Source organism: Culex quinquefasciatus, chromosome 1 (assembly GCF_015732765.1).
Source record: "Culex quinquefasciatus strain JHB chromosome 1, VPISU_Cqui_1.0_pri_paternal, whole genome shotgun sequence".
Classification (NCBI taxonomy): Eukaryota; Metazoa; Arthropoda; class Insecta; order Diptera; family Culicidae; genus Culex; species Culex quinquefasciatus.
In genome coordinates, this window is record NC_051861.1 from 48,544,477 (window position 1) to 48,558,325 (window position 13,849).

Genomic DNA, 13,849 nt, shown 5'->3' on the forward strand with positions numbered 1-13,849 from the left:
ATTTTTATGTAAAATTAAATTTGCAAACGAAAAGCTCTTTACAGATTGTTGATGAAAATATAGCCACCGAAAGTTTGATTTATTTGCAATTTTTCGATTGTTAAAAATAGTAATCATGAGTGACCATTTCTAAAAATATTTTTTTAAGGTTCAGAAAATTTGCTATAAAGATGTCTAAAAGACATTGAAGATTGGACCTCTGGTTGCTGAGATAAAGAGGCTTAAAGAGAAAGAAACAGGAAAATTGAAGTTTTCTAAGTCTCACCCAAAAAAAACGCACAATCTTCTAATATCGATATCTCAGCAACTAATGATCCGATTTTCAATGTTAAAACATGAAACATTCGTGAAATTTTCCGATCTTTTCAAAAACAAAATTTAAACAAAAAACCGTCAAGACTAACATTTCAAAAGGGCCAATCATTTAATATTACGCCTTGAGTGAGACCGTTTTTTTTTTTCTTTAAGCCTCTGTATCTCAGCAACCACAAGTCTCTTAGACAATTGTAAAGCATTTTTTTGAACTTTAAAAAAATAGATTTTTAGAAATTGTCATTCATGGTCACTATTTTTTTAAAACGAAAAACTGCAAATATTTCCCCAAAACCAAACTATTGGTGGCTATATCTTGAAAACGGAGTCCTTCATCAAAAAATCAGTTGAAGTTACTTTTCGATTGCAAATTTAATTTTACATAAAAAATTAGGTCAAATTTGTTTCGATTTTTTCCAAAAATCACTATTTTTTCAAAAAATCATAACTCGGCGGCGGCTTTTTTTCCTGAAAATGTGTGATTTTACCACTTTTTTGGTGTAATGTCACTTTTTCAGTCTAAATTGCGGTAAAATTGCATCATAGAAGAGGTAATATTCAAGCTTCCAAAATTACACCTTCCAAATTTACACAATTTTTTACTGTGCACAGAAAAAAATAATGTAAATTTGGAAGCTGTAATTTTGGAAGGTTGAAGATTATCTCTTTTATGATGTAATTTTACCTCAATTTAGACTGAAAAAGTGACATTACACCAGAAAAGTGGTAAAATTACACATTTCCAGAGGTAAAATTACACATTTTCTTCTGACATAAAAGATGTACCCCTCCCCAGATGTAATATAACCATGATTTTTTTTTCTGTGTGTACACGATGCGATTGTTCACGAAAACGAGACTCAAGCTCGGTCGGCATCCGATTTGCTTTCTTCAGCATATTCATTCATGCTAACTGCCATGTATAAACAAGTTATTGCGGACCGATACAAAAATCTGCGAGACGAGATTGTGAATGATGCTGACCAACATGCAAAAAGCAAAGAAAGAACGTGCCTGCACGTACTTTACTCATGTTTCAGCTGTTTTGACTACGCTTGTTTCGTTTAAGCCGGGACCCGTGGTGTAGGGGTAAGCGTGGTTGCCTCTCACCCAGTCGGCCTGGGTTCGATCTCAGAAGGTCTCCCGGTGGCATTTTTCGAGACGAGTGGAGTCGTCACCGGTGTGAAATGTTAAGAGACGTGTCCTGTTTTTTAGAAAGATTGTCCCAAGCAGCAAACATTTTTTTATTTAAATTTGTTCTTATTGTTATTGCGGATTTTTTATTGGTGATTTTGCGTATATATTACCAAAACGCATTTGAAAACAACGTGAGCTTGGCTAGGGTAAACATAATCGCCAAACAAAACAAAAAAACATCCATTGGTATTATCAACAACTAAAAATTATGAGAAAATTTAAGATCAACATGTCTGAATTAAAAAATTAGTTTCAAATTCAATTAGTTTAATTGAAATAAACATATTTTGTCAAAAATATAAAACTAAAGCAAACAATTTCTACCAGTTTATGGATCCTTGACATAATTACTCAACTTTTTTTTGTTTGGTTTTGAATTACCAAAAGTTCACCACATAGGGAAAAAACAGAATTGAGATGAAAATAAAAAAAATACCTCCCTAGTTTAAAGTCTCGATAAATTAGGCAAATCAACGATTCATTATGCAGTTCCCCAGAATTCTTAATTGTATGCTCTGTTAGTGTCACTTCTTTATTAAATTAGCCCGTCCTGTGTTATTTTAGTTCGTGTTTGCTAAGCACGAATCTGTGAGAAAGACGTTTATTTGAAGTTCTTTTGAGAATGTGATGATTCACACATTGTCACAGAAATCAAGCTAAACAATTAATGTAAATGGACCAAAGATAGAGTACACATTTGTAAACAAACAGTTTAACCTGCTTGTCTACATCGGAACGTCAACTGACGTGAACAGGATGGACTTATTTTTTACACTTGGTCTTTGTCCCCTTTACATTGTTTCGCTTGAAATTTTTCAATTGATATGATCGGCGTTTGGTTTGTTCCCAGACAACCGAGCATCTTATTAGCCGTTCTGCTTTCAGATGTAGTGGACTATATAACATGTTCTGCGACAGTGAAACAAGTTATTCTCAATGGAAGATCTTGTTTGTCAACTACATTAACTTAAAACATTTAGGTTAAACATTAAAAAAAAATTAGATACCTACATATTTCCATTCATTTTAGGGGCCGTATTGTGATTCAATACTTTAGGGAGCAAAAAAAAAAACCATTCACTTGAAGCAAAAACAAACATTATGCTAGCGTGTTCATAATTCGATCCTTCTACTTCTTTTTGCAGTTCATACCCAGCCGAGCTGGCGAGCGGTTGATTCATAGGTGGCGTCCAGCAAACATTAACGATGGTTCGATGAATATAGTCCAAATTCTAAGTTAACTCCGTTTAACGGAAAGTGATGATCGCTGCCTTTTAGTGACAAATGTGTTTTTGAAAAAAGAAAAGGAAAATAAAAGTGCCAAAATTTCCAAAAAATTCTAATGAACCACCCTGAGCTAAGGTGATCGACAACAAAATGCGGAAAGAAAAATTCTGTGAGGGTTACAGGAATGGAACCATATCAAAGCCATCCGTGTTGCTGCTGCTCGCCGGGAGTGCTCTTCTGTTGCTGCTGCTGCTGCCTCCGCCGACTTTGGCAGCCGTTAGCAGCAGCAGCGACCTGACGGTGAAGGAGCAGCGATGCTGCCAGGAGGGAGATTTCCTGACGCTCGAGCACATCGGATGCCAGGGTGGTACCGGCAACTCGACGTACAAGACGCCGCTGAACTGCACCTCGCACTACCTGATCTACCGGGAGGTGGAGCAGGAGGTGCACGTAGGACCAAAGGGAAACCTGGTGGACGGGAGCTACGAGGTGGCCTGGGATGAGTAAGTTTTCAAAGTGGTGAATGTTGTTTGTTTTTGGGACAGGTTTAAAGCAAAAGTCAACAAATCTTAACTAACGAGATTTTCTCAATAAAAAAAAATGTGTAAAGTGTTGAATTACCCAGGAATTATCAAGAGTTTGTGATTATTACAAAGTGTCCCGGTACAGTGCTCTACACATATTATTGAAAGCCTTTTACGATATCAAATGACCCTTAGGGATAGTGTAAAGTATATATAACCAAGTGCCCAGCAATATGAAATTATGAAAGTGTTTGTTTACGACCACCCACTCGTCATCATTCCAGCTATTGTTCGGCCACCGTTAGCGACGCTGACGGGTTTCAGCAGGTGTTCGTGGTCTGCTTCAACGGGGATGAGTACGGAGCTAGTGTTACGTTTTTCTTCATGAAGGGCGTCATGATGCTGATTTCGGTGTTCTTCCTGGCCATAACACTGTACATCTACTACCTGATTCCGGACCTGCGGGAAACCCAGGACCGCGTTACGTCCATAGCGGTGGCCTCTCTCATGCTCTTCATGCTGCTGCTAGGACTCGTCCAGCTGGGTTCGTCCTCCTTCATCCACGGCATCGTGTGCGAATTCATAGGTAAGCTTAGCGTGGTTCGCGGACCGTCACTAAACTGTAGCTACATAAAGCGCATATGAACACCACGTGGATATGCAACGGATTATGTGTGTGTACATTACGCTTTATCGCGCGCACGTTATCGGAGTACCACCGGGTTATGCAAGGCACGGTTTGGCCAACGGATCGGAATGCACCGGTGTCTGCAATATTACGGCACTCACATGGCTCATCAGGTCGGCAATGACTTGACTTCATGGAGCGTGTGTATCGTAATACCATTCTCTGTGACCGTAAAATGCAACGAGACATTCCTAGGCTTCCCAGGATGTGACTTTGGTTTCTGCATTTTAACGACCTGTTTGAACAGATTTATCTGGCAGATAATGGCCCTGGTTGCAACAGTGCAAACTCCATTAAGGAACGATTATCGACCGGGTTCGACCTCTCAAATCGATATTTATGGTCCTTTGTCCAAGACTGACTCCACCAAATTCGACCAAACTCAGCATCCCTTATCGCAACGAACTTCAAAGAAAAATTTCACAGTCTCATGTGTGTTTGTGCGCACCACTTCCCAACGACAATGTGTCACAAAGTTAAAAGAGAGAAAAATCCCTTAAATTGAAACCAATCTGCACGCATGGTTTGGAAAGTGAGAGGGAGGGCGGAAAATATGTAGAGCACATACGCTGCTACCCTCCTACCCGAAACATCGACAGGAACAGAGCTCAGACCAAGCACGTTTCTCCTCCGCCAGAATTCGAGGACATTTGACACATGACATGGATGGCCAATTTTCAAATATCACACATTGTTATGTTTTGCTAGGATACCCTCTGTGATAGTGGTTTGTGCTCGATATATTGAACAATTGGCACGGAATGGAAAGATTTTTAGAAATATGTTTGAAATTCAGTGATTGATTGATTTAATGATAATAATTGATATAATGATTCAAAAATTACTTTCAAGAATGGAATCAATATCAAAAGAAAAACAACATTTTGGCACGCATTATCGCCATCGACAGACGGACGTAACGTATAACGATGCCTCGTCAAAATGTGTCCCTTGACAAACATAAATTGCGTAATCCACCTAGAGGTGGGAAATCTATCGCACAGTTTTATTTGAAAATATATATTTTCCTCATGAACTTATTCATTTTATTTGTTAACTGTTTTTTAACCTAGCCTACGTTTTTTATGCAGTTGATTTGATTTGTGATTTTCTTAATAATGTTGATATAAGCTCTAACAGGATTCTGGAAGAAATTTTTGATGCATTTTATCAGGATTCTGGCAGATTCTATCGCGGAAGTTATAGGTATTCTTTTTTGAACTTATTCACCTTAATAAAACGAACAGCAACAAATTTTTAATTTTTAAAAATTAAGGTTTAGTCAAAAAAAAATGTCAACCTTCATTTGAAAGTAATGGTTTTCCATGATTTGATCCCGATTATACGACAAAAATATTTTGTTGAAAAATCAAACTTATTGAAAGTTTAAATATGATTGAAAATTTTTATCCGTCAAAATTCCCATCAAATATTTTTTGGAAGTGAGTTATAAAACGTTCAATCAATGTTTTGGGGCATGCAAATAGCAATTAAAAGCTTATGGATATTTTTTTTTTGTTTTTTTTTTTTTGGTTTTGTTTACTTAAATAAAGCTGAACCAAATGATAAGAAGCTTTTTTAAATAATATTGTTGGCCGGAAACCGTGGTGTAGGGGTAAGCGTGATTGCCTCTCATCCAGTCGGCCTGGGTTCGATCCCAGACGGTCCCGGTGGCATTTTCTGAGACGAAATTTGTCTGATCACGCCTTCCGTCGGACGGGGGAAGTAAATGTTGGCCCCGAACTAACCTAAAAAGGTTAGGTCGTTAGCTGCGTCTGCTGGTCGTTAGCTGGGTCTGGGTCCTGCCTCGGTGGAGTCGCTGGTAGGCGGTTGGACTAACAATCCAAAGGTTCGAATCCCGGGGTAGATGGAAGCTTAGGTGTAAAAAAAGGTTTGCAATTGCCTCAACAATCACGTCTTCGAACACCTTGTTTCGAGTAGGAATCTCGCAATCGAGAACGCCAAGGCAATGCTGTAGAACGAATAATTTGATTTTTGTTGAAAAATTGTCATTTTTTGATCTCTAATATTTAAACGACGAAAATGTAAAAGATAAGTGAAATTGAAAGCAAAACTTCAGCTGATTGATGTGTTTTTCACTTTTATAGATTGTAATAACGTTATTTATTGTTTTCAAATAAACAATTTTTCACATTTGAAAAAAAGCAAAGCAATCCACTTTAACGACCCCCGGGTCTCTTGTGGGCTCTGTTGCAAGTTTCTGCTCATTTCTAGGCGTCCGAAGGTAATGTGTGGTGAGTCACCCAAAACCTCTTTTACGCAAATGAACCGACGTTTTACTTCCCCTTCCGATAGAAGGCCAGGAAGATAAGGCGGGAATCGAACCCGTGCCCCATAGCAACTTAGGGATCGGCAGCCGAAGCCGCTAACCACCGTGCCACGAGGCCCGCACATTTGGCCACATGTTAGCTTCAAATTTGGCCCCCCATTACATCTTGAAATGCATTATCATTAGTTTCCAAAGGATTGTACAAGTAATTTCAATAAATATTTCGAGGTTTAGCTATATTTTTATTTTTTTTCTCTTTTTGACAAAAAATATCCAATAACAAGGGCGCAGATGGATTAATTAAACCTTAAAAAATCACTCAAAGCCAATAAAGAATAGCAAAGAATTAATACGTCAAAGTGTTGGCTCCCATTAAGTTTTAGAAATGAATTAATATTTGCAGATTCGGAAAACATTTTCAACAAGAACAACAAGAAATAATAGCACAAAGTAATGAAAAAATAGGGTTACCAAAATAAATGTTCAACTTACCCATATGTAATAAATTTAAAACATTTTTTTTTCATATGGAGGCATAGTTAATTTTATGATTCAGAGCAATGCATGTCACCGGTCGAGAAGGTAAAACCGAAAATTTATTGTCAGAAGCTGATGGCACACGAGATGGGACAAGCCTAAATTTATGTTTACCACAGTCTCCAAAACGATGGGCTTTCCAGTACTGGTTTGGTATGATGACTGTTGTGCTCCGATAACGTTTCTAGTGAAAAAATAACGCATATATTTTTGGTGGTACATATTTGCAAACACGTGTTTCAACACGGTTTCATATGCTTCAAACGCGTAGAAGCAGACTTAACGCAACTCATCGTCTATCATTTCTGAAGGATACTGATTCATTTCCGGACCATCACACTTACGTTCGTCTTTCGTCACCTCCGCAGGTTTCCCGATGTACTTCTTCCTGATCAGCTACTTTGCCTGGCTCAACATGGTGATGGCCAACGTCTGGAAGTTGACAGTGTGAGTAATGAGATTTTTTTTTGCTTGCTTGCTTCTTCGAGTTCTTTTCACCGCAAGGTAAACGATGACCCATTCACGTGTGTGGTGACCACGGCCGCAATCATCCGTCAAAAGTGACGTGCTCGCGCGAATCCCCCGAGGGTGAAATTCATATCTCTCAGCACTGGTGGACGTGATGCCCACACTCGATAAGGCTTTGTGTCCACTCGCCGTGGGTTGACGCGCGGACACTGTCAACAGAAGACGTACCGCAAAGGTTTCCTCCTCTTTTGAGCTGAGAGTGGCACAGACAAACATACGTGACGCCATACCAGAACTGTAATTTGTTCAAATTTCGATTGAAATTACGGTTTTTGATCCATCACATTAAGTAATGAAGTTTCGTTTCGTTTGTCTGAGTCAGAACCATTCCGGGATGTAAGGTTTTACTTGTTACTTTGACCTTGTTGTACAAAATCAACAAAAATCCAGAACACAGTCACCTACCCTACCTCGCAAGTCTGTTCACATACAGATAAGCGTTTTATTTTCCCCAACTTAAATAACAAAAATATTGTTTCCCCAAAAACTTTATTCTCACCTCCCCATTTCAGCGCACGACGGTGGAAAATTAGGGAGCGAACCTGGTACATCCTGAACCACATCTACGCACACACGGTGGCGCTCACGTTAACGGCAATGGTGTACGTCTATCACATGATGAACACGACCTTCGGGGTGGGATCCTGCTGGTTCAACTGTAAGGACGACCACATATATTTGCATGCCAAATGGGGAGGGAGGGTTGGGACAAAAACAGAGTCAAATACGGAACGGAAGATGCCTCGCCAGGGTTAATATCGCGGAAGCGGTACGCGGACGGCGGTAAAGTTTCAAGCCACAAGCTCACTTGGCTTTAAACACAGTAATTACAGAACTAACCAGCACCACCACCCGCAGGTTGGGTAATTGGGTGAAAGCAAGCTGAATGTGCTTCATTATCGCGCAAGGAATTAACGTGTTTGCACACCACCGTTTTGCTGAACAGTTACTTGTTTTGTGCACATTATCAAGTTTAACTTGGAATCGTTAGATCCTTTTACAAAACTGTTCCTGTTTTCTAACTCATTCTGTATTTAGAATTCTTTTTGACATGTATCCTCACTGCGTTGCATGCAATGCTCTATTTAAATTGACCTGAGGCGTTATTTTTAGTGGTCGTAACAAATTGAGCACAACAAAAGTTGATTTAATTAAAAACGGTGGCGTCTGAACATTCGTCACGGAAACAAGCAGCCACTTTGTTGTGCAGGCCACGTTATTACCGGTTATTTAGTGGTGAGGTGAACATGTGGTATAAAGTTAATTGAAATTTCAAATAATGTTGGTTGGAATCGATAATAAAAACAAAAGATTAACAAGATTAACTTCCCTGTGAGAACACAATGACCGCCACAGAGTTATATGGGAAGATTTAAACTTGTTTTACTGGTTCGAAATGGTTTCACAACAATAAATCAACATGTTTACGCATTCACAATTGATCGTTGATCACACCGAGAGTAAAACGACCTCGTACTGTACTGAGAGAATTTTATTACAATAGGGTAATTCTCCGCCAACTCACACAGCAGTTGCCCCGACCCCTCTTCGATTTGCGTGATACTTTGTCCTATGGGGTAACTTTTGTCCCTGATCACGAATCCGAGATCTGTTTTTTGATATCTTGTGACGGAGGGGCGGTACGACCCCTTCCATTTTTTAACATGCAAAAAAAGAGGTGTTTTTTGAATAATTTGCAGCCTGAAACGGTAATAAGATAGAAATTTCGTGTCAAAGGGTCTTTCATGTAAAATTAGACGCCCGATTTGATGGCGTACTCAAAATTCCGAAAAAACGTATTTTTCATCGAAAAAAACACTAAAAAAGTTTTAAAAATTCTCCCATAATCCGTTACTCTTATGTAAAAAATTTTGGGACATGTCATTTTATGGGAAATTTAATGTACTTTTTGGATCTGCATTGACCCAGAAGGGTCATTTTTTCATTTAGAACAAAATTTTTCATTTTAAAATTTCGTGTTTTTTCTAACTTTGCAGGGTTATTTTTTAGAGTGTAACAATGTTCTACAAAGTTGTAGAGCAGACAATTACAAAAAATTGATATATAGACATAAGGGGTTTGCTTATAAACATCACGAGTTATCGCGATTTTACGAAAAAAAGTTTTGAAAAAGTTGGTCGTCATCGATCATGGCCGTTCATGGTCACCCGCGACAGACACGGACGACGAAACAAAGAGAAACGCAAAATGTAACTTTTTCAAAACTTTTTTTTTCGTTAAATCGCGATAACTCGTGATGTTTATAAGCAAACCCCTTATGTCTGTATATCAATTTTTTTGTAATTGTCTGCTCTACAACTTTGTAGAACATTGTTACACTCTAAAAATTAAATTTCCCATAAAATGACATGTTCCAAATTTTTTTACAGTCGAGTAACGGAAAATGGGAGAATTTTTAAAACGTTTTTAGTGTTTTTTCGATGAATAATACGTTTTTTCGGAATTCTGAGTACGCTATCAAATCGGGCGTTTAATTTAACATAAAAGTCCCTTTGACACCAAATTTCTGTCTCATCACCGTTTCAGGCTGCAAATTATTGAAAAACACCTCTTTTTTCGCATGTTCAAAAATGGAAGGGATTGTACCGCCCCTCCGTCACGAGATATCAAAAAACAAACCTCGGATTCGTAATCAGGGACAAAGTTACCCCTTAAGGCAAAGTATTGCGCAAATCGAAGAGGGGTCGGGGCAACTTTTGCCAATTTCGTGTGAGTTGGTAGAGAATTACCCAATACTATTTTATGTACAATTTTATGTACAATAGAAATAATATCTAGTATGTAAGAAAATTGTAAGTAGTCTACATAAGCTTGACGAATAAACAATAAAATTCAGAATATTGATAATTACGAGAGGATAGTACTCAGGATAGCAAAAAAAAAACTACATTTTACAAGCCTTATTTTCAAAATTTTGAAACAAAAGGTAACGCAAAAAGATTACAGTTATGCTACCGTAACATTTATGTTTCACAAAAAAAAATCAACTCGTGAACACCTTTTTTTCAGAGCTTACTTCTTTTGCTGATATGTGGTTCCAGTATTTAAAATTTGTTATAATATGAAAAAGTCTTTCTTTATTGGAAATGCACAAATAAGCGTTACGCAATCTTTTCTGGATAGTTTACAATCGATTTTGAGTTTTTTGCATGAAACTTTCAATTTGAGTAAACAAAATATGTTTTTCGCCTCCTATTTGTTTGAAGAAATTTTCAGAATTCAGAGAATCAGATCAATACGGAGCGTCGGATCGAGGTCGGATCTTTGTTGCGTTGGGTTCGTATAAGCCCAAGGAAGGTTTATACGATGACTAACGCCTTGCAGGATTATACGTGTTTCGAGCGTTTTTTTTTTTCAAATATTAAATTTTGTTGTGCTTTAGTTAAGATTACATTAATTGTTTTGTGATTTTAACAGCCCTTCCTATATTACCGTTGATCAAAAGGTACGGCGTCGGGTGAATTGTGCAATTATTTTTCAAATAATGTGGTAAATTTTCACGGTGAAAAACTCATTTCTTTAGAATCGTTTAACGAAAGACACGCTGACATTTAGGATATACCATAATCGCGCGTTTTTTTGAATTTTTTGATTCGATTGTGAGTAGCGGGACCTTCTTTTATCATCGTTGATTGGAAGGCACGCCGCCGGTTTAGTTCGTTTAAGTTATTGTTTTAATTTCATTACAATCGGTTAGGTGGTGTCCTGTTTTCTATTCTTTATATTCGTTGATCGTAATAAATTATTCCAACTGGCAGTTTAGTATTAACGCATCAAACTATCGATTTTATGAAGGGTAAAGCGTATTTTATTTACTATTTTTGAAATTTGCTCGCGTTATCTTAATTGTACAAACAGTGAACATATACTGATAAGTCCTGCCCATAGCACTACTGTTCGGTTGGCTTTTTAAATAATCAATTATTTATCTATCCGCAGCCGGCTGTCTAAGATTTAAACATTTTAACCGATAAACACCGATAACCGAAAAATAACCGATGGTCACATCACTGTCACTCGTGAATCCTGACCTCATACCCATCTACTAATCCCTTCAAAACTCATGTGATACTTTGTCGGAGATGCAGTCGATCTCTATCACTCAAGTATCGGACTAACATTCCCATCCACTTCCCCGTGACCCTACCACTGGTCGTGGCCGGCGCCGGTATTGATCGGCATGATAGGGGCCTTTGAGAAGTTGCGAAGCGAGGAAAGATAGCTCCCACCCATCTTCCACGGCTCGTGGATGTAACCTATGGAGGTCCTGATCAATAACGGAGTGGCAACTGCGGGTGGGCACTAGAGCTGGGACTTTGAATGTATCCGGATATCCAAAATCCGGAGCTCCGTATAGACGGATAATTATCCGATATCCGTTGGTATCCGGATATTTTTTCTCAAAACCCCTATTAAAATCATTAGAAAAGTGGACCCGATCCCTTTTTGATTTCCTAACTTCACGAAATTTTACTCTATGGGGTAACTTTGGACCCTTCTCACGAATCCGAGGTCCATTTTTTGATATTTCGTGACGGTGGGGCGGTGCAAACTAGAGACTATGTAGAAAATTGAATTTAAAAAACACATAATTTGAAAATGATTGTTTTTCTACATGGGTTATTGAAGATTCGAGAAGTACCTACATCCGCAAAAAACGACATGTCTTTTGATTTTTGACAGTTCAGTTACAGTCATCCCTCATATTCGGAACAGTTTACAGATCGGCCAATGTTCAAAAAATCATAGCAAATCGATAATTGAACATAATGATTCGCTTTTACCTACATGTGAAAGCTTTTTTTGGGATCTTTCGATTGATGTATAGACCGGCTGTTCATTTTTTCGTTTAATATCAAATTTTTAAAGAAAAACATTGACCCTTGAAATCCACAAATTCGGAACACTTTTTTCTTACGGATGTAAACAAACTCTGATTATCTCCAGGAGTACATATTTTCTACAAAATAATGACCTCACATACTGGAACCAATGAAACGCCGGGCTTCGCAGTCTTGATAGAAAATGCAAAATTATGTATATCCAATCTTTCAACCTTGACTTTTTGATTCTAGGCTTTAAACTATGTGTGTGTGTGTGCAACCAACCAAACGGGACCACGCGGCCGCTTCTTACAAATTGAGTTGTTTCCATGTATTTTTTTTTTAGATCTACATTCTATACGTGCAAATAACTCGCATAGGCATTTGGAAGGTGTTAGCTCTGCCGAGCTTCGGTGACCCATTTCTACGCTGGCTAGCCGAGCGCGAGGTACTTCAGCTTTATCGACAAGCCCCGCCCTGAAGAACGTTTGCACCAATCGGGTTCAAACGTTATTTAGAACTTCCGAACCCTTGTCAAATGGATAAGGACCCAGCGCGTATATAGTTGGTAGCAACAGTATTCCTAATTCCAGTTATAGCTCACCAAGTCGCGATGGCATAGTGGTTAGCATTTTTGCTTACCAATCCAAAGGACGGGGGATCGAACCCCGACTCGAGCGACTTTGATTTTTCGTTCATGTTCAGAGTTTCAAGATTTATATTTCCTATACTTTCTCGTTGGGAGCAGATGGGAATCGAAGCCAGGACCATTCGCTTACAAAGCGAACACCGTAACCAGTCAGCCACGGCCGCTCCCCTTTTTGATTCTAGGCTTTAAACTATGATCGAAAAACATAACCCCAAAACATGAAGAATTGATTTAACAGACCAAACACTTTTTAACTCACTCGACTTCGCCCACCCTTCAGAATGATCGATGATTTCCCCAGTTACATCCCTGCCAAGGGTAAATTGTTACATCAACCCAATATGCTGGCTGCTGGAGCAATTCAATTACACAACCATTTCCCTGGCGCGCGCACCCACGTCTTTCGTTCCGTTCCGAACTTTGCTGCGTCCATTTCACCGGAGGAAGTCTCACTTTTTTGTCCGCCCCTACCCCCACAATTGCTTCTTTTGCCTCACTTAAGCCGCCACTCATTGCAGCGGAACGGGAGCAGTCCTTCTTCGTGTATCTGCCGCTCAGTATCATGCTGAGCATCAACATCTTCCTCTTCGTATGGACCAGCTATCATCTGCACACGAGCGGCGATGACATTAGCCCGGACCGGAAGAAGGCACTACGCTACAAGTGAGTATGCTCGCACCATCCCCACCAGGTTTCTTTGGTCCTAATTCGGCCTATCTCGGAATTAGTCGGTTCTTTCGTGTGTTGACAAATGAAATTTTCAAGTTTTCCAACGTCACCGTTGTATCGTTGTACAGTCGAACCTCGTATTGCATATGAGTTCAAGTAATCAACTCCACTGAAGAATAATGTTATCTGCACTTTCCTCCCCAGATGCATGCTCTACTTGAAGCTATTTCTACTGGCCGGGTTGATCTGGATTTTCGAAATTATCTCGTTCCACGTCGAGGAGGGCCACACACACCGTTCATGGTTCTGGTAAGTTTCGCCCTTTGAAAACAAAACCATCTGATTCCCTCAAACCTAAACGTCCACTTGATTTTCCACTTGAAA

The 13,849-nt window shown here is 39.0% G+C and overlaps 2 protein-coding genes across 2 annotated transcripts in view; one reads left to right on the forward strand and one right to left on the reverse strand.

Annotated features, from left to right (window-relative positions):
- The window catches only part of LOC6034950 (RNA helicase aquarius), a 128,995-nt gene that overhangs the window by 48,408 nt on the left and 66,738 nt on the right, over positions 1 to 13,849 (reverse strand). The window lies entirely within an intron of this gene.
- Positions 1 to 13,849, forward strand: part of LOC6034948 (probable G-protein coupled receptor Mth-like 11) — a 45,654-nt gene that overhangs the window by 31,175 nt on the left and 630 nt on the right. Inside the window, exons 2-7 of the mRNA XM_038249520.1 lie at positions 2,655 to 3,239; positions 3,545 to 3,846; positions 7,144 to 7,222; positions 7,816 to 7,961; positions 13,315 to 13,459; positions 13,670 to 13,774. Coding sequence (XP_038105448.1) covers positions 2,887 to 3,239; positions 3,545 to 3,846; positions 7,144 to 7,222; positions 7,816 to 7,961; positions 13,315 to 13,459; positions 13,670 to 13,774 — 1,130 coding nt within the window. The 5' untranslated portion in view covers positions 2,655 to 2,886. The remainder of the gene's footprint in view (positions 1 to 2,654; positions 3,240 to 3,544; positions 3,847 to 7,143; positions 7,223 to 7,815; positions 7,962 to 13,314; positions 13,460 to 13,669; positions 13,775 to 13,849) is intronic.